Below are 24,154 nucleotides of genomic sequence, written 5' to 3'. Positions count from 1 at the left end.
TAAATATGGAATAAATAGGGAAGACTTTAGAATTCAGAGGGTTTGGGAAAAACATGCTATAGATGACATTTTTGTTAGAAACTGAAACAAATCATGGTAGTGAGAAAGCACGGTGTCCATGAAACAGCCAGGTTAGTGTCACTGGATTGAAGAGTGCATGGTGATAAATAAGTGTAAGAAAACTGGAAAGGTAGGAGAGGGCAATGTTATGAAGGGCTTTGTATGCCAAGCACAGGATTCCATATTTGATACTGGAAACAATAGGGAATCACTGGAGCTTACTGAATAGGGGGTATGAAATGCTGGGAAATGCACTTTAGGAAAATCACTTTGGTGGTTGAATGAAGTGGGAATAAGACTTAAGGCAGGCAGATCCATCAGCAAGCTATTTACAATAGTTTCTATATGCAATGATGAGGCCTATGCCAGAGTGATGGCAGTATCAAGAGGAGAAAAGGAGATATATGTGAGAAATGTTACAAGGTGAAATTGCTGTCTTGGCAAAAGATTGGATAAGGAAGCTAAGATACAGTGAGAAAGGATAACAGCTAGATTTTTTTGAGTCTAAGGGATTGAGGGAATTGCACTCTACATTAATAGAAAAGTTAGAAGGTAGAGTAGATTTAAGGAGAAAGATAACGAGTTCAGTATTGTTTTACTAGACATTTAGTTCAAGATATCTGAAAGGCAGTTAAAGAAGTGAGGACTGGGGGGCAGCTAAGTGGTGCAGTGGATAGAGCACCAGCCCTGCAGTCAGGAGTACCTGAGTTCAAATGTGACCTCAGACACTTAATAATTACCTAGCTGTGTGACCATGGGCAAGCCACTTAAATCCATTTGCCTTGCAAAAACCTTAAAAAAAAAGTGAGACTGGAAGCTAACAGAGATAGGGAGATCTGAGAATCATCAGCATAGAGATAATTAAATCCATGGAAGTTAAAGAGATTAACAAGTAAAATAGGATGGAAGAAAAAAGGGGGGCTAAGGACAGATAGAGCCTTGCTCGATACCTACAACTAGAGAATATGACCTAAATGAAGAAAAGAAACTGAAAAGATGTGGTCTGATGAGTGAAAGGAAAGCCAAGAGATTATACACAAATACTTACCGATTTTGATTTTAGGTATAAAGCTCTTAAGATGTCACCCTCTACATATAGCAAAAAATATATACTTTATGCTTCAAGGATCTGTGATTTCATCATATAAGATTCTCCCCAGTTCTTGAACTATGCAGGGTAAAAGGGCTAAAGACAAAGAGAAAATAATATTTGCCCTCAAGAGACAATGCATTCTATTGGGGATAAGAGTAGAAATATAATATGGATGCAAATAAATAAATACGGATTAATATAAAAGCATTTCAAATGAAAGAAGCACTAAATGGGGGGGGATCAGGAAAGGTTTCATGTAGAATATGGGGAATAACCTATGAGGTCTACTAGAGAGGAAGGGAACAGAAACTTTTCAGATAGGACAAAGTAACTTACAAAGGTACAGAGATGAAAAAAGGCATTTTTTATATATGAAAAAGTAACCTGGCCAGTTTGATTAGGTTGGACAATATGTGAAGGAATATGAAAAAAAGCTAAAGGGCAAGAGTTTGGAAAATTTTAAAGCCAAAATGAGGATCTGCATTATCATAGAACAAAATGGAGTCACTAAAGATTTCGTGGGTGGGAAGGTTGTAATAAAAAGGTCAACGTTTTGGCAGCCAGAAGGAAAATGTATCAGAAAAGAAGGAAAGCTGGGAATCCAAATGCAATAGTCCAGGCAAAACAAAATAAAGAACACTATACAATAATATCCCTAATTAATATTAATGCAAAATTGTAAATAAAATATTAGCAAAGAGACTATAGCAACACAACAATTGGATTTATAGTAGGAATTCAAAGCTCACTTACTGAATGGGGGTATGAAATTATATATTATATATATTATATATATAATTATAAACATAATTGCCCATATTAATAACAAAACCAAAAATACTTATATGATTATTAAACAGATGCAGAAAAAGCTTTTTGATAAGATACAACATTCATTCCTATTACAAACAGGAATAAAAGGGTTTTTACATAATATTAGATATGGCTATCTAAAACCAAGAACCAACATAATCCAGAAATGCAGATAAATTTAGAGGTCTTTCCAAAAAGAACAGGGGTAAAACAAGGAGTAAACTATCCTCACCATTACTATTCAATATAGTGCTAGATATGTGAGCTATTAACAACACAAAAAGAAATTGAAGGAATAAGACTAGGAAAGAAGAAACAAAATTATTGTTTTTTGCAGACAATTTGATGTTTCACTGAGAAAGCCCTAGAGTTAACTAAAAACTAAAATAATACTTTCCACAAGTTGCAGAATATAAAAATAAACCTACATAAATTATCAGCATTATTCTATAGGACCAAAAAAAATCCAGCTGGAAGATAGAAATTCCATTTAAAGAACTACAGAAAGTAAAAAATACACCATTTGCCAAGACACACAAAACAACTATTATAAATACAACTACAAAACAAAGATGGCTCTAAATGGCAAAACAAATTGTTTATGGGTAGGCTGGAACCAATAGAATAATCATAACAGTACCCAAATTATTTTATTCAGTGACATACTAATCAAACTACAAAAGGGCTGGTTTATAGTTAGAAAAAATAATAACCAAATTCATTTGAAAGGACAAATGATCAAGAATCTCAAGGGAAATAATTCAAAAGAGAGTGAGCAGGAAAACAAGCTAGCAGTAGAAGATTTCAAATTATGCTATACAGCAATAATCACTAAAACAATTTGCTATACCACCTCAAATGTATCATATTGGATATAATGTTTTAAATATTTTTAAAAAGGCAAATGATAAATGCTGGAGAGGCTCTCAGAAAACAGCAATTTGAAATCATTAAAAAAAATCAGCAATATGTCTACTTTGAAGAGGTCAAAGAAAGAGGAAAAGGACCCATATATATAAAAAATATTTAAAGCACAAAAATTTGAAAATTTGAGGGTTAAAAGAGGAATGGCTAAACAAATTATGGTATAGGAATGTGATGAAATACTACTGTGCTGTAAGACATGATGAAGGCGGACAGATTCAGAGAAACTCAGGAAGACATATGAATGAATACAAAAAAGTAAATAGCAGAACCTGGAGAACTATATACACACATACATACACACACACAAACACACACACACAGTAGCAACAATATGTAAAGACAAAGAAGTCTGAAGGACTTGGGATCTCTGATTTAACATAATGATCAATCACAATTCCTCAGAAGACTCACAATGAAATATCCTACTTAACTCAAGATGGAAAGATGAAAGACTCAGTATATAGACAGACTTGTGACTTTTTGTTTTTGTTTTATTTTCCATTGGAGCAAAGGGTAAATAGGAGAGTATTTGGATATGAAAAATAAAACAGAATTTAAGAAATAACAATTTGGTACTAGTAAAAAAATTAGAAAGGGTTATCAGTGGAATAGATTTCATACATAATATATAAAAACAAAAGAAACTTGATGTTTGATAAATCCAGAGATTCCAACTAATGGGTAAGAACTCACATTTCTTTTTTTTTATTATTAAAGACTTTATTTATTTTGATTTTTGAGTTTTATAATTTTTCCCCAATCTTACTTCCCTCCCCGCAACCCCCACAGAAGGCAATTTGCCAGTCTTTACATTGAGTGTGATGAAAGAAAAATCATATCCTTAAGGAAGAAACACAAAGCATAAGAGATAGCAAGATCAGACAATGAGGTAAGTTTATTTCCCCTAAATTAAAGGTAATAGTCCTTGGTCTTTGTTCACACTCCACAGTTCTTTCTATGGATAAAGATGGTATTCTCCATTGCAGAAGAGCCCCAAATTGTCCCTGATTGTTGCACTGATGGAATGAGCGAGTCCATCAAGGTTGATCATCGCCCCCATGTTGCTGTTACGGTATACAGTGTTTTTATGGTTCTGCTCATCTCATTCAGCATCAGTTCATGCAAATTTTTCCAGGCTTCCCTGAAGTCCCATCCCTCCTGGTCTCTAATAGAACAATAGTGTTCCATGACATATATATACCACAGTTTATTAAGTCATTCCCCAATTGAAGAACATTCACTTGATTTCCAATTCTTTGCCACCACAAACAGGGCTGCTATGAATATTTTTGTACAAGTGATGTTTTTACCCTTTTTCATCATCTCTTCAGGGTATAGATCCAGTAGTGGTATTGATGGATCAAAGGTATGCACATTTTTGTTGTCCTTTGGGTGTAGAAGAACTCACATTTCAACAAGAACTTCTGGAAAATTGAAAAGCAGTTTAACAGAAACTAGATAAACATCAACACCTCACATTATATGGAAAATAAGCCCCAAATGGGCACATGACTTAAGATATAGAAAGCAACAACATGACCAAGAAAAGGAAAAAATGACAAGAGCTAGAAAGGATCACAAGAGATAAAATGGATAATTTTGATTACATAAAAGTTACTAAAGAAATAAAACTAATGCAGCTAAAATTAGAAGGAAAGTGGTGGGGGGGGCTTTTTTGTATTATGCTTCTCTGATAAAGTTTTTGTTTTTTTACAGCTATATAAGGAATGAATTCAAATTTACAAGAATAAGAGTCATTCTCCATTGGTCAGAGGCTATGAACAGGTAATTTTCAGAGATAAAATTCCAGGTTATCAGTACTCATATTTTTAAAAAAATGCCCTAAAACTTAATAGACAAGTGCAAATTAAAATTCTCAAGGTTCTATCTCTTATCTATTAAACTAGCAGAAATTATTTTTATAAAAAGGGGTTGTGGAGAAATAGATATATCAATGTACTTTTGGTGGCACTGTGAACTGGTCGAACCACTTTGTAAGCAATTTGGTACTATGTCTAAAAAGCTATTAAACTATATATAACCTTTGACTCAGGACTAGAGTTATATCCCAAAAAGATCAAAGAAAGATGAAAAGATCACCTGTACAAAAATATTTAAAGTAGCTTTATTAAAGTTTCAATATAGGGGCAGCTAGGTGGCGTAGTGGATAAAGCACCAGCCCTCGAGTCAGGAGTACTGAATTCAAATCCAGCCTCAGACACTTAATAATTAACCTAGCTATGTAGCCTTGGGTAAGCCACTTAACCCCATTTGCCTTGCAAAATCCTAAAAAAATTAAAATAAAAAATAAAGTTCCAATATTTTATTTGGTTTTTCCAACTACATGCAACAGTAGTTTTTATCAATCATTTTTTTCCGCTATGTTTTGAGTTTTACATTTTTTGTCCTTCCTCTCCCTCACAGAAAGCAATCTAATATAGGCTTTACATTTACAACCATGCTAAATAACAGATCCATATTGATCATGTTGTGAGAGATGAATTAAATCCAAACAGAAGAATGAAAACATTGGGGGGGGGGGTATATTGCATAAGATAACCTTTAAAAACTTAAGATGATCAGCTTTGGTTTTCATTTAAATTCCACAGATCTTTCTCTGGCTATGGATAGAGTTTTTCATCACAAGTCTTTTAAAATTGTCTTTGATTACTGTACTGTTGAAATGAACAAGTTCATCAAGGTTGATCATCACCCCATGTTGCTGTTAGTATGGTATAATGTTCTGGTTCTGCTCATTTCACTCAGCATCAATTCATGCAAATCTTTCCAGGTTTTTCTGAAATCCCACACAATATAGTGTTCCATCACATCCATATACCACAATTTGTTCAGCCATTCCCCAAATGATGGACATCACAATTTTCAATTCTTTGCCACTACAAAAAGAGCTGCCATGAAAATTTTTGTACATGTGAAATTTTTATCCTTTTACATATCCTCTTCAGGATATAGACCCATAGTGGTATGGTTAGATCAAGGGGTATGCAGTTTTTTGTTAATAGCATTGTTTTTATGGTAACAAAGGTTTGAAAACAGAGGGATACCCATCAATTGAAGAATGGCTGAACAATTTTGTGGTATATGAATGTGATGGACTTAAAAACTCTAAACAATGAAATGTCCAACCACAATTTCAGAAGCCTCATGTGGAAACATCCAGACAGGTAATGCAAAGACCAGATTGAGATTTTTTTTTGGACATGGCCAATGTGTTAATTTGTTTGGCTCAGTTATAAATGATTTTGTAACAGGGTTTTTTGTTTGTTTTGCTTTCTCTTTAGGGTAAGATGGAAGTGGGAGGAAGCAAGGGCAGAAGCTCACTGATTTTAAAATTATTTAATAAAAAGTCCAGGTAAGAAATGATGAAGCCTTGAACTAAAATAAAATCATGGATAATTGATTTAAAAGATTTTATGGAGGGCCGCTAGGTGGCGCAGTGGATAGAGCACCAGCCCTGGAGTCAGGAGTACCTGAGTTCAAATCCGACCTCAGACATTTAATAATAACCTAGCTGTGTGGCCTTGGGCAAACCACTAAACCCCATTTGCCTTGCCAAAAAAAACTAAAAAAAAAGATTTTATGGAGATAGAATCAACAGGATATGATAACGAACTGAGGTATGGTGTATGATGGAGAAGGAAGGGTCAATTATAACTCCAGAAACCATCCTTGGTATGATACAAAGTGATTAAAAGCATGATGATGAGACCTCAAGAGAAATATTGCACAGAGAAGATAAGATGAATCCATGTGAGCTTACTGATCATCATGAGACTGAATACAGAATCAAGAAGAAAGAGGGTTTGTACACTGTGGAAATCAATTTGGAATTATGTGAGAGAAGTCATAAAATTGTTCAACTTTTAAAACAATTATAAATTGAGGCTCAGGGAAATTAAATCACTTGCCCAAGATAAGGCAGGTAGTGTCAGAGGTCACTTTTGAACCCAGATTTCCTTACTCCAGAATTCAGAAGGAATTTGAATTTCTTGGGTATTAAGCACAGTTGTGCCATTGATTGACTTTCACATGTTTGAGCAGAACCTATCAGCACTCTAGACATCAGCTTCCTCCTCAGTAAATTTTGGAGGCTTAGTTGGAGATTCTATAAGTTCCTTTCTGCCTCCAACATTCTATGTCTACTATAGGGGAGGTATCAAACTCAAGGTCCCACCCTGTGCCTTCTGGTAAAGACTCCAAAGTCCTTTCTGAACCAGATTAAAATGTAATGGGAGGAGAGCAGATAAGTACTGCAGTAGGTAGACCACCAGCCCTGGAGTCAGGAGGACCTGAATTCAAATCAGGCCCCAGACACTTAATATTTGCCTAGCTGTGTGACCCTGGGGAAGTCATCTAACCCCACTGACATAAATAAATAAAAATTTTCAAAACTAATTGGAACAAAATAAAAATACAATAAAAAAATGAACAACATTAAGATAAGGAAAATAAACTCAGATCTCACTAGTAAGCAGAAACTTCAAGGAGACAAAAGTGACAAAGTTCACAAATAGATCTCAAAATTTGAAGCACTTTTTTGTGATTGGAAAAAAATTGAAAATAAAATTATGCTCCCATAAGCCAGACAAAATAACTAAATTGTATTATATAAATTTAAGGATGTATTGTTGAGCCATAAGTAAATTAGTTAACTTGAAAGAACAATGGGGGGGCGGAGCCAAGATGGCAACATGAAGGGATCTAGTCTTAGGAGCTCTCTGATAAAAACTCATAAACTAAGGACTCTAACTAAACTTTCAAGAGACAGAACCCACAAAGGGACCCATTGAGGCAGGTCTCCTACTCAAGGTAACCTGGAAAAGAGCAGAAAGGCTCTGCTCCCCGGGATCAGAGGGGCGGCCCGCCAGAGCCAAAGAACTTCAGCCTCCTGGAAGCAGCCCCAGGGCGCTGGGAGCCCCAGCTCACAGCAGCGGGGGGAGTCTCCTGAGCTGCACCCCGAGGAGCACCAGGCACAAAGTGGGGGAACAGCGGGGGACCTCTGCCAGAGAGAACACTTGAAGCTGAGGGAGGGGAGTGAAGAGAGACTGTGAACTTGGTCCTCTGCCCCTGGAATAGGACTCTGGGTCTCTGACCACATTCAGATCCTGATCCCAGTCTAGGCCCCCCCATAGAACAGCAGGGCCCCCTCCACTTCAGCCCCATAGCAGAGGGAGGTGCTTATGGTCATTCACAGACCAGGAGGGAGGACAGAGCCTCACACACTGAGACCCTTGTGGGAGTGTCCCAAAAACTCAGGAAGCACCCCAAAACCAGGCCCAGGCTGGGAAAATGAGCAAGCAAAGAAACAAAAGGAAGACTATTGAGAAATATTTTGCAAATGAGCCCAAGAAGGATCAAAATACTCAGTCTGAAGATGAGGAAGTACAAGCTCCTGCATCTAAAGACTCCAAGAAAAACAGAAATTGGGCTCAGGCTATGACAGAGCTCAAAAAAGACTTTGAAAATCAAATGAGGGAGTTGGAAGAAAAACTGGGAAAAAAAAAGGAGAGAGATGCAGGAAAAACATGAAAATGAAGTCAGCAGCTTAGTCAAGGAAATCCAAAAAAATGCTGAAGAAAATAGCATGCTAAAAACCAGCTTAGGTCAAATGGATAAAATAGTTCAAAAAGTTATTGAGGAGAAGAATGCTTTAAAAAGCAAAATTGGCCAGATGGAAAAAGAGATAAGAAAACTCTGAGGAGAACAAATCCTTCAGACAAAGAATAGAATTCAGGGAGATTGATGAATTTACCAGAAATCAGGAATCAATACTTCAAAACCAAAAAAATGAAAAATGTGAAATATCTCACTGAAAAAACAACTGATATGGAAAACAGACATAGGAAAGATAATTTGAAAATTATTGGAATACCTGAAAGTCATGATCAGGAAAAGAGCCTTGACATCATTTTCAAAGAATTACTACAGGAAAATTGCCCTGATATTCTAGAGGCAGAGGGCAAGATAGAAATGGAGAGAATCCACTGATCCCCCCCGCCCCGAGAAAGAGATCCCAAAAAACCAACCCCCAGGAATATTATAGCCAAGTTCCAGAAATCCCAAGTCAAAAAGAAAATATTACAAGCAGCCAGAAGGACACAGTTCAAATATCGTGGAGCTGCAGTCAGGATCACACAGGACTTAGCACCAACTACATTGGAAGCCCGTAGGGCTTGGAATACAATACCGGAAGGCAAAAGAGCTTAGAACACAGCCAAGAATGAACTACCCAGCAAGTCTGAATGTCCTCTTCCAGGGAAAAAGATGGACTTTCAATGAACCAGGGGAATTTCAAAGGTTCCTTTTGGAATGGCCAGAGCTGAACAGAAGGTTTGATCTTCAGATACAGGACTCAGGTGAAGCATGAAGATTGGAGGAGAGGGGGGAAATATGAGGGACTTAATGAGGATGAACTGCATGTATAGAAAAATGATACTGATAATATTCATATGAACCATCTCAGTTAATAGAGCAGGTAGAGGGAGCTTTTATAGTTAAAGCACAGGAGAAAGCTGAATTCGAAGATAAAATATCGTGTAAAAATGGAGTCAATAGGAAAAAAAGGGAAATGGAATGGGAGAAAGAAAAAGGAGCAGGGAATAATCCAAGATATTTCACATAATAAGATTTCTTTTTATTACAATGAGCTATTGCAATGATATGGAAGAGGGGAGGCAAGGGGGAATGAGGGAACCTTTGCTCTCATCAGAGATGGCTAGGAGAGGAAACAGCATATATACTCAATAGGGTATAGACAACTGGAGTAAGAAGGAGGGGGGAGCAGGGGGAAGGGGTGGGGATGTGAATAAAGGAGGAGAGGATAGACCATGGGGGGACAGTAGTCAAATATAACACATTTTCTTTTTTACTTCTTGCAAGGGGCTGGGATTGGATGGCCTGCCCAGGACCATAGCGTCAGGTGGATTCTGGGCCTAAGGGGTGGTATGGGGGCTCAGGGCTTCTTGGCCCCAGGACCAGGGATCTGTCTGCTGCGCCACTCAGCGACCCTACAGCAGAGTCAGAGTGAAAGGAGAGAGAAAATATAATACATGGTAGTGGAGAAAGAAGAAAGGAGGGAGTTGCAATCAGCAATGGCAACTTTGGAAAAATATGGAAGTAACTTTTGTGATGGACTTATCATAAAGAATGTGATCCACTCACGACAGAGTTGATGGTGTTGGAACTGAAGCACATTTTTTGTTATTATTATTTGGGGGAGGGTGCAGGGCAAGTGGGGGTGGGTGGCCTGCCTGGGGCCACATAGCAGAGTGATCTTTGGGTGTCTGGGGCCGGATTCGAACCCAGGTGCTCCTGGCTCAAGGGCCAATGCTCTGGCTGCCACCCAGCCACCCCTACTATTATTACTATTTTATTTTATTTTGGGTCTTTTTTTTTCTTCTTTTTGGTTTTTGCAGGGCAGTGGGGATCCAGTGGCTTGCATGTCACATGGCTGGGTGATTACTGGGTTTACAAGGCTGGATATGGACTCGGGTGCTCGTGGCTCCAGGGCTGGTGCTTTGTCCATTGCACCACCTGGCCATACCTACAATTATTACTATTATTTTTTTTTATTTTAATTTTTTTTCTCTCCCCTTTACTTTTTTCGCCCAAGCAAGTCTATCTATATTCATGGGGGAGGGGTATTTTGTTTACTTGTAAACAAGTATATTTTATTAATGTAAAAAAAATTTGTACAAAATGAGAATAAAAAATAAATTAAAAAAAAGAAAGAAAGAACAATAGGTGAAATAAAGAAATTTTGCTAGAGACTTGGGGAGATATGGGCATATCTGTGAGAGAAAAAGAATCTGAAGAATTACAAAGAATTACTATTCATGAAAAGTTCTTCATTCCAGCAAAAAAGTGGAAACAAAATACATGCCCTTCAATTGGGGAATGGCAAAACAAAGTGTGGTACATGAATGTAATGGATTATTACTGTACTATAAGCAATATGGCATTATACAGAAAACATGGAAAAAAGTCAACATGAACTGATATGGAATGAAGTAAGCAAAACCAAGAATATAAAAACAGTTAATTACAACAATGCAAATGAAAATAACTACATATACAAAAAACAAGAGAATAATGCAAAATTATAAAGAACAAACTTGAAATATCTGAAAGATATGAAAAGATGTTCCCAACTCTTTCCTTTGCAGCTGTTTGTTGTACACTGAATACATTTTCAGACTTTTTTAATGTATTAGAAGTTATACTGATTCTTTTTCTTTTCCTTTATTTCTTTTTGTATTTAAAAATATTATTTGTTATAGTACATGGTTCTCTAGGAGGTAGAGGGGAAAGGAAAGAGGAATATTAGCGGAAAGTATTATGATGTGCTTTAAAAAATCAATAACATCTATTTTTAAAAATATACTAGAGCTTATATTTTAGAACCAAATATTAAGAATACTTCCACATTAACATCACTGGAACAGGACTTTAGGGAAGAAGGATAGGGCTCTTAACTTTTTGTGTGTCATAGACTCCTGGTGGTCTCATGAAGCCTATGGATCCATCTAAAAATGTTTTTAAACATATAAAATAAAATACATGAGATTAAAAAGGAACCCAATCATATTGAAATATAACTATCATACTAGGTACTGCTACATCATGTTGCCTACATTCATAATTGAAAGAAATGCTAAACTTCAATTAGAAATTAGTGAAAATAAAGATTTTTCCCCATCCATTTTCACTGACTTCCTAAAACCTATTCATAAACTAAAGATTAATAATCCCAGTCCTGGACTTTAGAACCTAGAAGAATAGGAAAATCAGTAAGTATTGAAAGCAAAATGATGAATAGTACCTGAGATGTTATGGGAGGACTCAAGATTTTGAGAGAGGATCTACAATAAACCCCAAGGCTGACCCAATTTGCTTGATTTATATTCTCTTATCTGGGTGAGGTTAGGTGGCAAGATAGGTGGAAATAAGGTGCTATTGATGTCTATGCAGACAGAGCTACATAACTGCCTCCTTCAAAACCAATTATCTGAGGTGAGAGTATACAGTTACACTTATCTTCATTTTCAGTTTTAGTAAGTGGATTCTCTTGGAAATCTCTGCAAGGAGGGGCAGCTAGGTGGACACAGTAGAGTACCAGCCCTGGAATCAGGAGAACCTGATTTCAAATTCAGCCTCAGACACTTATTAATTGCCTAGTTGTGTGACCTTGGAGAAAGTCACTTAAACCCACTGCCTTAAATAAAAAAAATTTCAGTGAAGGATCTGTAATTTTGTTATAAGAGCAAACAAACCCTCCTCCCCCCTCCCAAGAAGATGAGAAATCTCAAGAATAGTGAAAGAAAAAAAAAATGTACTTCAGCCTGTGTTCAGATTCCAATGGCTCTATCTCTGCGGTGAGTTGCTTTCTTTATTATAAGTTCACCAGAGAAGTTGCTTCAATATTTTTCCCACAGTTGCTATTACTAGCTGTATTTCCCTCCACTCCATTCCTTCCCAATTTCATTTATTTTATTCTCTCTCCTTTCATCCTGGCTGTGTCCAAAAGTGTGTTCTGAGTACCCTCCCCCACAATCTTCCCTCTCTTCTATCACCTATTCCCCCCTTCTCTCCCCCCCATTCCCCCTTATCCCACCCCTTTCTTCTCATTTTTCTCTAGGGTAAGATAGATTTCTATACCCTATTAAGTGTGTAGTATGTTATTTCCTCTCTAAGCCATTTCTGATGAGAATGAAGGCTCACTCATTCCCCCTTGCCTTCTGCCTTTTCACTCCATTGAAAAAACTTTTTCTTGACTTATGTGTAATTTCTTAACTTCTTCCTCTCCTTTCCCTTCCTCCCAGTACTTTTCTTTATCATCCATTGACTCCATCTTTTTCTATATTATATCATTATATTCCGCTCCTTCCTATATCCTATGTCTGCTCCTTCTAACAGCTGTTATAAATAAGAAAGTTCATATGAGTTATCAATATCTTCTTCCCATGCAGGAAGACAAACAGTTCAACATCACTAAGTTCCTTATAATTAGTCCTTCTTGTCCACCTCCTCTATGGTTCACTAGAGTCCTATACTTGGAGATCAAACTTTCTGTTCAGCTCTGGTTGTTTCAATAGGAAAGTCTGAAAGTCCCCTGTATCATTGAAAGTCCATCTTTTCCCCTGAAAGAGGATGTTCAGTTTTGCTGGGTAGTTGATTCTTGGTGGTAAACCAAGATCTTTTGCCTTACAGAATATCATATTCCAATCCCTATGAGCCATTAATGTAGATGCTGCCAGATCCCATGTAATCCTGACTATGGAGCCTTGGTAGTTGAACTGTTTCTGGCAGCTTTTAGAATTTTCCATTTGATTTGGGAATTTTGGAATTTGGTTATAATGTTCCTAGAAGTTTTTCATTTGAGATCTCTTTCAGGAGATGACTGATGAATTCCCTCGATTTCTATTTTACGCTCTGCTTCTAGGATCTCAGGGCAATTTTGCTGTTTCTTGAAAAGTGAAGTCTAGGCTCTTTTCCTGGTCATGACTTTCAGGTAGCCCAATAATTTTTAAATTATTTCTTTTGGATCTGTTTTGAGGTCAGTTGTTTTTCCAATGAGATATTTCACATTTTCTTCTAATTTGGGGGGTTTTTTGGAAGATTTTTATTTCTTCCTGATTTCTTGCAAAGTCATCAGCTTCCTTCAGTTCCATTCTGCAATTGAAGGAAATTTTCTTCAGAAAGCTTTTTTATCTCCTTTTCCCGCTGGCCAATTCTGCTTTATAAGGCATTCTTCTCTTCCTTTGCCTTTTGTTTCACTTTCTACCATTTAGCCTAAACTGGTTTTTAACATATTATTTTCTTCAGTATTTTTCTGTATATCTTTCACCAAGCTGTTGATTTGGTTTTCATGATTTTTCCACATTGCTCTCATTTCTCCTCCCAATTTTTCCTCCATCTCCCTTAATTGCTTTTCAAAGTCTTTTTTGAGCTCATCCATAGTCTGAGCTCATTTTCTATTTCCCTTGGAGGTTCTGGATATGGAAGCTTCAATTTTGTCATCATCTGAGTATGTGTTTTGATCTTCCATGGGAATAAAGTAATTCTCTATTGTCAGATTCTTCTTTTTCTGTTGCTTAATCATTTCCTCCGCCCAAGACTAATTTACAGCACTTCCAAGGCTCTGGGGTTTTTTTTGGACACCCCACTGGGACCTTTATTCCTCCAAGGTCTTATGCCCTCTTGCCTGTGCTTTGATATGTAGATGACCACAGCACTCTCCTCTGCCCTGGAGCTGTAAGGAGGAGCCCAAACTGCAACCTGGATCTGAGTGTGGGCAAACAGCAGAGTCCTGCCCCCAGGAAGCAGAGAAATTTCTGCAGATTCCCCAACCCCACCCCCTTACCATTTGTGGGCTGTGCTCTGCAGGTGCAGGCTGGTTTCTCCCAATTATCACTGTAGGTTCTGTGACCTGTGCTCCTCACTCCACACTCATTCTGGTGTGGCAGAATTCCCTCACCACCCCTTCAAGCTGTTCTTAGGCTGCACTGCTGCTACTAGGGCCTATTCCAACTCCCAGTCCTGGTGAAACACACCTTTTCCACAGTGTGTTCTAACTTCTTAAGTTATCTTGGACTGGGAAAATGTATCACTCAGTCTTTCTGTGGGTTCTGCCCCTCTAAATTTTGCCTAGAGTCATAATTTGATGGCTTTTGGAGTTTTGGGGGAAAGAAGTTCCTGGGAAATGCTGCCATCTTGGCTCCGCCCAAAATTTTTTTTAAAAAACATAAATTTCTCCAAGAAGTACGACATGACAGCTTTCCCAGAACTACTGAGAAAGGATAGATTTATATAAAGTGACTTTTGGAAATTGTCAATCATATTAATTTTCTGTATATTAGATATAGTACAATATATATAAGTTGCCCTCCTCTATTAGCAACAAATGAGGGAGATCAAAAGAAGCTGTTTCACTGTGGAAAGAACATTCAATAACTATTAGGTACAAAGCAATATTCAACTGCTGAAGGAAATACAAAAACTTACAATCTCAGAATATGCAATAAATATGCAATTTAATTACATATTAAAATAGAACATGATAAAATAAAGGCAAAGTGCTACGTGAAGTCTGAGGAAGAAAAAAATCATTTCCAACCAAAGGGATTAGAGAAAAGTTTCACTTTTCATCATGACCTTAAATGATCAGCAGGATTTTGGGGCGGGGGAGGGCTGAAGGGGGAAAAGGGAATAGTAAAGAAACAACACTCCAGATACACACAGAATTGTGTGAGCAAAAAACACAGAGATAGGAATAAAATAAATGTGAGCCACAATAATGTGAGACAAAAGTTGGAAAGGTAGGGAGGCACAAGTTTGTGGTCTTGAATTTAGGTTAAAAAAATTTTTATAGTGAGTCCCTGGTAAACTTGGATAGAATTGAATGAGTATCAATTGAAATCCCAGATGATCAAGGAAACAGGAAGGACCTGGTGATTACTACTTTGTCTCACCAGGTCTTATCCTGCTTCACTGGTAAGAAGTCACATAATGATATAAAAAACACACATATTTTATTAGTGCTCTGAAAATCTGGATCTCCACTCTATTATCAAATAGTCCTTTAGTTTAAAGAACCTAAAGAACCTAACCTCCAAATTAGCCTTTCATACATACAAAAACTTAGTTCTGACATGCTTGCTGGAGCTCCTAGAAATCAGATTTCCAATTTGCAAGAACCTTCCTTCCTTTGGCTAAAAAAATTCAAGTCATTACATTGGTACAAGATTATTTTAATTTTCCTCTAAGGAAATATAGGCTGATTTTTTGCCTATCGGGTAAAATCTACTAAATGCTAAGTAAGTTTTCATTTGCCCTTAAAACTTTTCTGGGATAACTCAAGTATTAAGGCAAATAAGAGGTCTGTATAGCAAGTATATGTTGACATAAGCTACATTTTTCTATCATACACTTTCCCAAGAGACAGATGCTTCTACAACTTCTGAGAGGGAAGAGTATATTGTATACATTTATTATTCTTCCTTTAGATCCTGTCAACAGAGAGCAAGCCACAGGCTGAGAGGGGCTTATTACATGCTTATCAAAGACCTTTATGTCAGAACATTAGCAGCAACAGTTTTTTGAAAGATAAGAGCAGTCCTTCATTTAAAAGCATGGTATTGTCCCAGTATTCTGCAGATGAATTTCATGCACAAATACTGGGGGGGGGGGGGGGGGGGGGGAATGACTAGATAATTTTTTAACTCTGATGTCTATTACAACTCTACTTCTAAGATAAAAAACCCTCTATACCAAAGATGCATTCACTAGACTTTGGAGTTTAGAAACAACTTGAAGAGAGAATGCTGTCCTGAAATAGGAAACAGAAGTAAACCACCTCTGAGTATTCTGGTAGATAACTATTGCTTTTTGTACTTTGAGAGTAGAAACTGTGGTTTTGGGGGGAGATGAAATTGTAGTACCACTGAACAAGTCTAGCTGTCTGACATCAGAAAATTTCTTTAACACTGTATAGTGCGCTTGAGAACAATCTGGAATTATGCTCAAAGAGCAATAAAACTGGTTATATGCTTTGACCCAGCAATACCAATACTAGGCATACATTCAAAAGAAATCATAAAAATTAGGGCACCTAGGTGGCATAGTGGATAAAGCACCAGACTTGGAGTCAGGAGTACCTGAGTTCAAATCTGACCTCAGACACTTAATAATTACCTAGCTATGTGGCCTTGGGCAAGCCACTTAACCCCATTTGCCTTGCAAAAAAATAAAAAAAAAAAATAAAGGTAATCATAAAAATTGAGAAAAGTCACACATGTTCAAAAAAAAAATCATAGCAGCTCTTTTTGTAGTGGCAAAGAATTAGAAATTCAAGGGATGCCCATCAATTGGGGAATGCCTGAACAAGTTTTGGTATATGAATGTTACGGAGTACTATTGTTCTATAAGAAACCATGAGTGGCTGGACTTCAGAGAAACATGGAAAGAATTGCATGAATTAATGCTGAGCAAAGGGAATAGAACCAAGAGAATATTGTATATATATTAACAACAACTTTGTGAGATTATCAATTATGATAAGTGCAGCTCCTCTCAGTAATTCAGAGACCTAGGACAACCCTAGAAGACCTGTTATGGACAATACCATCCACATTCAGAAGGAAAAAAAAAAATACCACAGAATCTGAATGTATGCTATTGTTCATTTTTCTAAAGCTTCTCTTATATTTTTCCTTTCTATATCATGGTTTCCTTTCTTTTCCCTTAGTCTTAATTCCTCTTGCACAAAATGACTAATATGTAAATATGCTGAACACAAATGTACATGTACAACTTTTACCATAATGTTCGTGGAGGTGGGGGGAGAGAAAAGAGGGTGATAGAAAAATGTTTAACTTACAAATCTGTAAACAGATGAATGATGAAAAACAAGCATATAATTTGAAAAATAAAATATCAATTAAAAAAAACACGTCATGGTAGAATTCTGTCAGAAAAATACACATAGCTCAAGTCACTCAACTTAATAAAGCCATGTTACAGAAGAGGGCCTGCTATGGGAACAATCAATTCAGTGGGAGTCCAGTTAAGATTCTCATTGATACAGTCAGATAGCCTAATGAAAATTTTACAAATATACATTCTAATGTACAAATACACCTACCAAAATAATCCCCGTCTCAGTCGTATTATCTAATAAATAATAACAATTAACATTAAATAGTACTTTATGGTTTGCAAAATGCCTTACAAATTTCTCATTTGATCCAACAACCACCATGCCAGGTAGATGCTATTGTCCCCGTTTTATAGAATAGGAAACTAATAAGACAGCTAGAAGTTAAGTGACTTGCCTGGATAACACAGCTTATTAAGTTTCTCAAGTTGAAATCAAAACTTCCTCACCTGGGGAGGGGGACAGAGAGAGGGGAAGAGAACAAAAACAATTGGCTTACAGAAGCACCACTGACTGCTAGTGCTTGCTCATGATGGCCTAAAAACTATTCTTGTATTCCACTCCCTCCCTATTCCCACTCCATCTTTCAACCCCTTGAAAAAAAAAGGGGGCACCCTAAAAATAGCTGACAATATAAGGTCCAAGGTATAGATCATAATACAGTGGTCTCATGTAGCATGCATCCTTTCTAAACCATATGAAGCAGCTAAGGTGGTGCAGTGGATTGAACATTGGCCCTGGAGTCAGGAGGTCCTGAGTTCGAACCCAACCTCAGACACTTAATAATTACCTAGCTGTGTGATTTTGGGCAAGGCACTTAGCCCCATTGCCTTAAATAAATAAAAATTAAACCATATGATTCAGCCTCCTTTCCTGCTACCTAATGTTTTATTTCCTACCATCCCCTCTTCACTCCCATCATCACTCTCAACTTTTAAACAAAACAAACCTCTCCATTTCACATACATACCATATCCTCAAAATGAGAAATAAAATCCTCCAATGCTGGCAAAGTCCTCTTAAGGAAAAGCAAATCGCTATAAAACATATTTCAATTCATTTTCACTGCAACCTTTTGGGGGATAAAACTTTAGAGGCTGCTTCCATAGAGTATTAGAAGTAACATTATTTGGAATCAAGAGATTGGTTTGTGATTTGCTGAGTGAAAAATATAAAAAAGAGGGAGGAGTGTATCTAGTTCCCTCAGTCATATCACATTAATGACTTATGCACAAGGAAGAAATGCACATGGCATCATCAAGGGGAAAAATTTATCTTCTTCATTATAAGGCAGAAAGATGGGTCCCTATGATCTCAGGGTGCTTCAGCCATAAAGGAAAGGAGAAAATAAGCAGGTAAAAATCTAAAAAACAAACAAGCAATACCACCCTACTCCATTGGAAACAAAAATCCTAATATCTAACTAGTGACAAAAAATTGGCAAAGCTGCCCCAAAGCTTCCTAGACTGCAAGAGAAAGGAGCTAGGGTCAGGGTTTAATACAAATTTACTTTGATTTATCTCTTTTCAATCAGAATTTTTCCTGTCCAAATGAAAAACTAATGACTGATGAAAGAAATTATATAGTGTATACTGTTCAGATATTATTGTTTGGGGGCCCAAGATTCTAAACAAACATCCCACCTTTAAGAGCCAAAGTTAAGGGGCGGCTAGATGGTGCAGTGGATAAAGCACCAGCCCTGGAGTCAGGAGTACCTGGGTTCAAATCCAGTCTCAAACACTTAAATAATTACCTAGCTGTGTGGCCTTGGGCAAGCCACTTAACCCCATTTGCCTTGCAAAAACCTACAAAAAAAAAAAAATACTAAAAAAAATTCCTAGATTTATTAAATTTTGATCCCACCTTCAGTTACTATGGAAACAGCAGACTATCATGTGGCAGAGCTGATGTTCCCCACCCATCGCTTATCTACAAGGTCCATAACTAGGTACTGAAGATGGGAGTTCTAGAACCCTCCTTTTTCAGCCGGACCTATTCTACAACTACTTATCCTACGCAGTTGCTTAAAATTTTTAAAGTTTGTACAGTGGATCATTATTGTCTGTTGAATCAAATATAAACTCAATCTGGCCTTCAAACTCTTCCATTCCCAGAACTTCATTTGTCATTTGTTCTAGGCAACCAAATCTGCACACTTTTACATGCAACTTTTCTATTTTCTCCTCCTTTTTTATGTATGTCACCATCTTCTCAATATGCAGCATCCCATTCCCTAAACTCCTTCACTTTCTATCAATTCATGTCCCTTGCTTCTAAAATCTAGCTCTAAAAATTCCAAACGACTCATGGTAGAAAAATGCTATCCACTTTCAGAGAAAGAACTATAAAGTCTAAAGGCAAATCAAAGCATACCATTTTCATTTGTTTGTTTTTTCTTTCTCCTGGTTTTCTTCTTTTGTTCTGATTTTCCTTTCACATCATAACTAATGTGGAAATATATTTAACATATTTGTGTAATATGTGTAATTCATATCAGATTGTTTGCTGTCTTGAAAAGGGGTGAGGGAAGACAGAGAAGGAGAAAAATTTGGAACTGAAAATCTTAAAAAAATGAATGCTGGAAACTATTTTTAGCTTTTGTAATTGGAAAAAATAAAATACTACTAAAATCTAACTCTAGGCAGCTAGGTGGCGTAGTGGATAAAGCGCCGGCCTTGGAGTCAGGAGTACCTGGGTTCAAATCCGGTCTCAGACACTTAATGATTACCTAGCTGTGTGGCCTTGAGCAAGCCACTTAACCCCATTTGCCTTACCAAAAAAAAAAATCTAACTCTAACCCCACTTGTTCATTTTGCTCTTTAAGACCTCCCTATGTTGTTACTCTTGTGTTTTTTCTTTCTACACAGACTGAAAGTTATTTAAGAACACTGATGTAACTTACTCTCTTACTATCCATAGGTATTTTACAAAAAGGCAGGAAGATTGGGCCTGAAGTCAAGATAATCAAACTGCAAATCCAACCTGCAACATTTACTAGTTATGTGACTCTCAGCAAGTAAGTCATTTAACCTCTTAATCCATTGGAGAAGGAAATAGCAAAACTATCTTTGCCAAAAAAACTCTGACATGAATGAACAACTGAACTATAACAATAGTTCTCATACAGAAATCTACACAAAAAAGATGTTTAAATCTTCACAACCTATGGGAATTGTCAGGGAATATACCAAAAACTTTATTCCCATTCCTCAGGTTTCCCAGGAGCACAGGCGCTCCAGGTAGATCAAATTCCTCTGATTCATTTTAACCTAATCCAATTTATAAGGCAGCTAGGGTATAGTGAAAAGACCATAAGAGGTAAGTTATGAGATAAGATATGAACAGTTTTCAAAAAAATTTCAAGTTACTAATGACCATATAACATACTCCAAAATTTACTAAAAAATGCATTTTTAAAAAATCTTAGATTTCACTTCATACCCTATAAAATGGTAGAGAGGACAAATAAAGCAAGAGTCAAGAGGGAACACAAGAAAATTAATACACTTTTGGCAAAGTTGTGATTTAGTCCAATTGTGTTAGATACCAGCTTGGAAATATCAAAACATTCATTTTAACACTTTTTTTGTAGCAGAAATGATCTGGAAATAAAATAGGGCACTGATTGATGAATGGCTGAGAAACTCTGGTATATGGAATGGAATGTTACTGTATATTAAGAAATGATAAGCATGACAATTGAAAAGAAATAAGGAAAGACTTGTATGAAATGATACTGACTCAATTAAACAACACCAAAAGAATATTGCATTTATTACAATGTATTAATTAAAGTCCATCAAACTCTGAATAACCAGAAAACCAGTGAGAGTTCATGAACTATAGCTCCTTCATCATGGTAGAAACAGAAGTCTACTAGAATTTTGTATATATTTTGAGATTCTGTCATTGTATCAGATGTTTTTGCTGGTTTTGCTTTATCACAAGAAAGTTTCAGAGAGTTTAGGAGTCCCACCTCCATCCCAAGAATGAGAAGAATATAAAGACAATAGATATCAATAAAATATTTGGTTTAATAAACAGAAATAAAAAACCCTGACTTCCCCCAGGTTTTATATATAAATGAGTTTTATATAGCATTTTAAGGTTTACAAACAATCTTGAATTCTCTAACAAAGAAGTAGAAAAGTCAAAATCAAAACCAGTAACATATACTGAGATTAGCTCAAGGAAATTACAAGGAAAACATTGAAACAGAAAAACCAGCACAAGAGACATGTCCTTTTGTTTCTCTATTTTACTGTGATACGGTGAAAGGATGTTGGATTTGGAATCAAAGAATCTGTATTCAAATGTCATCTCTATTTATTACTTGTGAGACTCTTGGGAAAGCCTTAATTTCTATTGGTTCCAGTGTCTATATGTGCAAAACAGATGAAATCCTTTGATTTTTGTTTTCTCAAACTCAGACTATGTTCTCCCAATACAACAAATCCTTTGGTCACATTTCCCATATTGAGCAGGCCTTGCCATAAGCCACCAACAATTACAAATCTTAGACTACAATATTACAGACTTAGAGTTGGAAAGAACCTTGAAAGAAAACAGAGGTGGGTGGAGAAAGGGAGGAGGAAGAGGGAGAAAGAGAGATTGAGATTAAATGACATAGGCTTTACTTTGAGAGTCAAATGAAGTCTATGGACCCAGGCTCAAAATAAGGTTTTTAAATGCATAAAACACATATGATTACAAAGAAAATCAATTATATTGAAATATTATTTCTTTTTTTGTAGGGACTGACCTACTTGCCCTGAATCACAGTTATTAAGTGTCTGAGACTTCGTTTGAACTCAGGTCTTCAGGACTGGTGCTCTATCCACAGCGCCATCTAGCTACCCCAACAGTTATTAAAAAAAAAAAAAGTTAATATCCTAAGTTAAGAAACCCCAATTAGAGTAGTGGACTGATTTCCATTATGATGATATTCAAAATGCATAAATATAAAATTTTGCAAATAGGTCAATTTAGGTTTGATGTCAGGATAAAGTTCCTGCCAATCAGAGCTATCCAAAAAAGGAATGGTTTGCTTCATGCATTACTCCTCCCTGGGGATGTAATAGTGAATGCCACTTGGCTGGGTATGTTAAAGTAGGGATTTATTTGTGTATGGACCCTCCAAGGTCTCTTACAATTCTTAAATTCTATGGCTATCAGTAAATTTCATGGAATAACCTTACATGGAATAAGTAAAGAAAGCTGTCTTTCCTCATGTCTCTGAATAGTACCTACCATCTAAAACTCCATTCTTGATTAAAAATAGGAAGAGGACAAAAATTCAAAATCAAGTTTGTAAAGTGAACTTGTTCCTCTAAACTCACTAGTCTACAACAAAAACAGTATGGGGGAACAATATTAAAGTAAAGAAACTGGAAAGAATGAAATAAGCATCTCTTCTGTTCCATTTACATTGAAAACACACCAACATAAATATTAAAATTTGATTCAGCAAAGCACATACAAAATGGCTGGCTCCCACTGAGAGCATTTCCATGCAATACTATAAAAGGATAATATCAACCCAAAAAGGTAATTATGGCTTCTAACAGTGAGGGAAGTACCAATGCAGCTCTATGAGAATACCAAGCTATTTAATCTCAGCTACTCAACTCTGGCAGAGATTTTTCTTCAGTTTGGCCATTTCCTGCTAAAGTATGGAATTCAAGTGACTGGGAAACAACTTAATTTATTTGTAAAGGTAACTTGGAAGAGTGGGCTTTTGCTGCACAGGAATGGGAAACAAGTTCAGGCAGCTTGGGAAGAATAGGCCTGCAGCTCTGGCAGGTCTAATCCTACAATCTTTAAAGAAAGCGTAACCCTAAATGCATTTTTAAACAAAAGGCAACAAACAAGTAGAGACATCTGAAAGGGTCCCTTCAACAAGGAAGGAAGTAAAAATCAGATACATTTATAAAAAGTTGTTTAAACCAAGACAGTTCTTCCTATTGTGCTTTTCTAGTGAAAAAAAGACTCAAAAAGTGTAAGTTCCATCTTGAAAAATGGGGTGGCTAGGTGGAGCAACCAGCCCTGGAGTCAGGAGTACCTGAGTTCAAAACCAACCTCAGACACTTAATAATTACCTAGCTGTGTGGCCTTGGGCAAGCCACTTAACCCCATTTGCCTTGCAAAAAAAAACAATATAAATCTAAGTCATTTCAGCACATTCCCACTGACAGTTATTTCTCCACTCCCAGCCCAAATTAGTTCTATGGCTCTGAATGATCAGATCCAAATAAAAATGAGTACTCACATAAAGCCAACTGTAAAGTTACGACCCCTCTATTCATTAACACGCTTTAATTCTCATTTCCACCCGACAAACTCCACATATATCCATCTAGGAAATAAAGAGAAGTGAAGAAAAAAAGGCATCATGGTAAATTGGGTAGAATTATAACTTCCAAATGATGTGATAGGATGCTGGTACAAAACAATTCTTAACCATGGTGGAACAGAAAATGCTTTCAGGACTTTAAAGACATGCATGACCAGCCCAACAAGAATCCCAAAATATAGCAGATCTATTGCCTAGAAGTTCAGAGCAACCTCTGAATTTTCTTCTGCCAAGTGTTATTTGAATTTCCTTTTGTACAAATCTAATTTTCTGTAGAACAGATGGCATTGAAAAAAAATGCAATTCTATATATCCATACCCAACAGAACAAAAAAAAAAGGGGGGGTGGTTAAAAAGGAAAAACTGAAAAATAAAAATAAAAATAATTTTTAACAAGAAGGAAAAACTATAGATACTATTTTCTCTACTATCTGGTATTTTGCTTCTCCTTAAA

At 36.6% G+C, this 24,154-nt stretch overlaps 1 protein-coding gene across 3 annotated transcripts in view; it reads right to left on the bottom strand.

The window, feature by feature from the left end:
- Positions 1-24,154, bottom strand: part of GATAD2B (GATA zinc finger domain containing 2B) — a 110,940-nt gene that overhangs the window by 60,581 nt on the left and 26,205 nt on the right. Inside the window, exon 2 of one of the 3 annotated variants that reach the window (XM_074223453.1) lies at positions 23,617-23,703. The exons of the other annotated variants lie outside the window; for them this stretch is intronic. Within the exon in view, the coding sequence (XP_074079554.1) occupies positions 23,617-23,618 (2 nt within the window). The 5' untranslated portion in view covers positions 23,619-23,703. The remainder of the gene's footprint in view (positions 1-23,616; positions 23,704-24,154) is intronic. 3 annotated transcript variants of the gene reach the window in all.

Source organism: Macrotis lagotis, chromosome 2 (assembly GCF_037893015.1).
Source record: "Macrotis lagotis isolate mMagLag1 chromosome 2, bilby.v1.9.chrom.fasta, whole genome shotgun sequence".
NCBI classification, from domain to species: Eukaryota; Metazoa; Chordata; class Mammalia; order Peramelemorphia; family Peramelidae; genus Macrotis; species Macrotis lagotis.
The sequence above is the reverse complement of the archived record's forward strand: the minus strand, read 5'-3'. Positions and strand labels throughout refer to the sequence as shown.